At 37.8% G+C, this 756-nt stretch overlaps 1 protein-coding gene across 1 annotated transcript in view; it reads right to left on the bottom strand.

The window, feature by feature from the left end:
• The window catches only part of LOC107576439 (neuroblastoma-amplified sequence-like), a gene marked incomplete at both ends in the record, with an annotated part of 35,867 nt that overhangs the window by 1,878 nt on the left and 33,233 nt on the right, over positions 1 to 756 (bottom strand). Inside the window, 2 exons of the mRNA XM_016262614.1 lie at positions 16 to 160; positions 341 to 406. Coding sequence (XP_016118100.1) covers positions 16 to 160; positions 341 to 406 — 211 coding nt within the window. The remainder of the gene's footprint in view (positions 1 to 15; positions 161 to 340; positions 407 to 756) is intronic.

Here is a 756-nt window from a genome sequence, read left to right as displayed (position 1 = left end):
CACACACACACACACAGAGTGACTTTATTACTTGTTCCTCTTGTTTCCAGCTGCCTCTCAGTTTGAATGATGGAATATCCCAGAGACTGAGACTGCCAGAGAAGTGGATCACAGCCAGCACTGTGCCATCAGGAGACAGACTCATTCGGAACACACCATCCTAAGTAAACATACACGTTCAATTAGGCATTACACTATTTATTCAGAGTTCTTAGCAGAAGGAAATTGAGCTTTGGCTTTTCATTTTATATGACGTCATAATGGCCCAGAGACAGGAAAGAAAATGCAAGCAAAAAAATTGAGTGAGCGACAAAAAAAAAACTTCACCGATCTGAGTCACCTGTTCACTGTTATGCCTGGAGAAAAGTCGAAAGCTGGGCATCCTGAAGAATCCTCGCCTCTGGGACTAAATAAGAAAAGGAAGTGATGATTCATAACATCCTTCATGATATCATGGATGCATTTACATACTTAAATTAGTTTTACTTCAACTCACTCCTGTTTAAAAATCCAGGTTAAACTGGTAGCTGCTTTTTAACTGCAACAAAGCAGCTACCAGCTGGTCATACTTGCTTAAGGTTATCAAGCTGGTTTCTGGAACATGCAAGCTGATAACTAAATCACCAAAATGGACAAGTTAGAAACCAAAGAGATTTGATCAATTTATATGACAAACAGATTTAATTTAAATTTTAATTCACATATAAATGCACATACATTTAGTACATCACATATGGTAAATATAGATGCTTGTGC

The sequence above is a fragment of the Sinocyclocheilus grahami genome, unplaced genomic scaffold (genome assembly GCF_001515645.1).
Source record: "Sinocyclocheilus grahami isolate Dianchi unplaced genomic scaffold, SAMN03320097.WGS_v1.1 scaffold3686.1, whole genome shotgun sequence".
NCBI lineage: Eukaryota > Metazoa > Chordata > Actinopteri > Cypriniformes > Cyprinidae > Sinocyclocheilus > Sinocyclocheilus grahami.
This window is presented reverse-complemented; position numbering and strand designations above follow the sequence as displayed.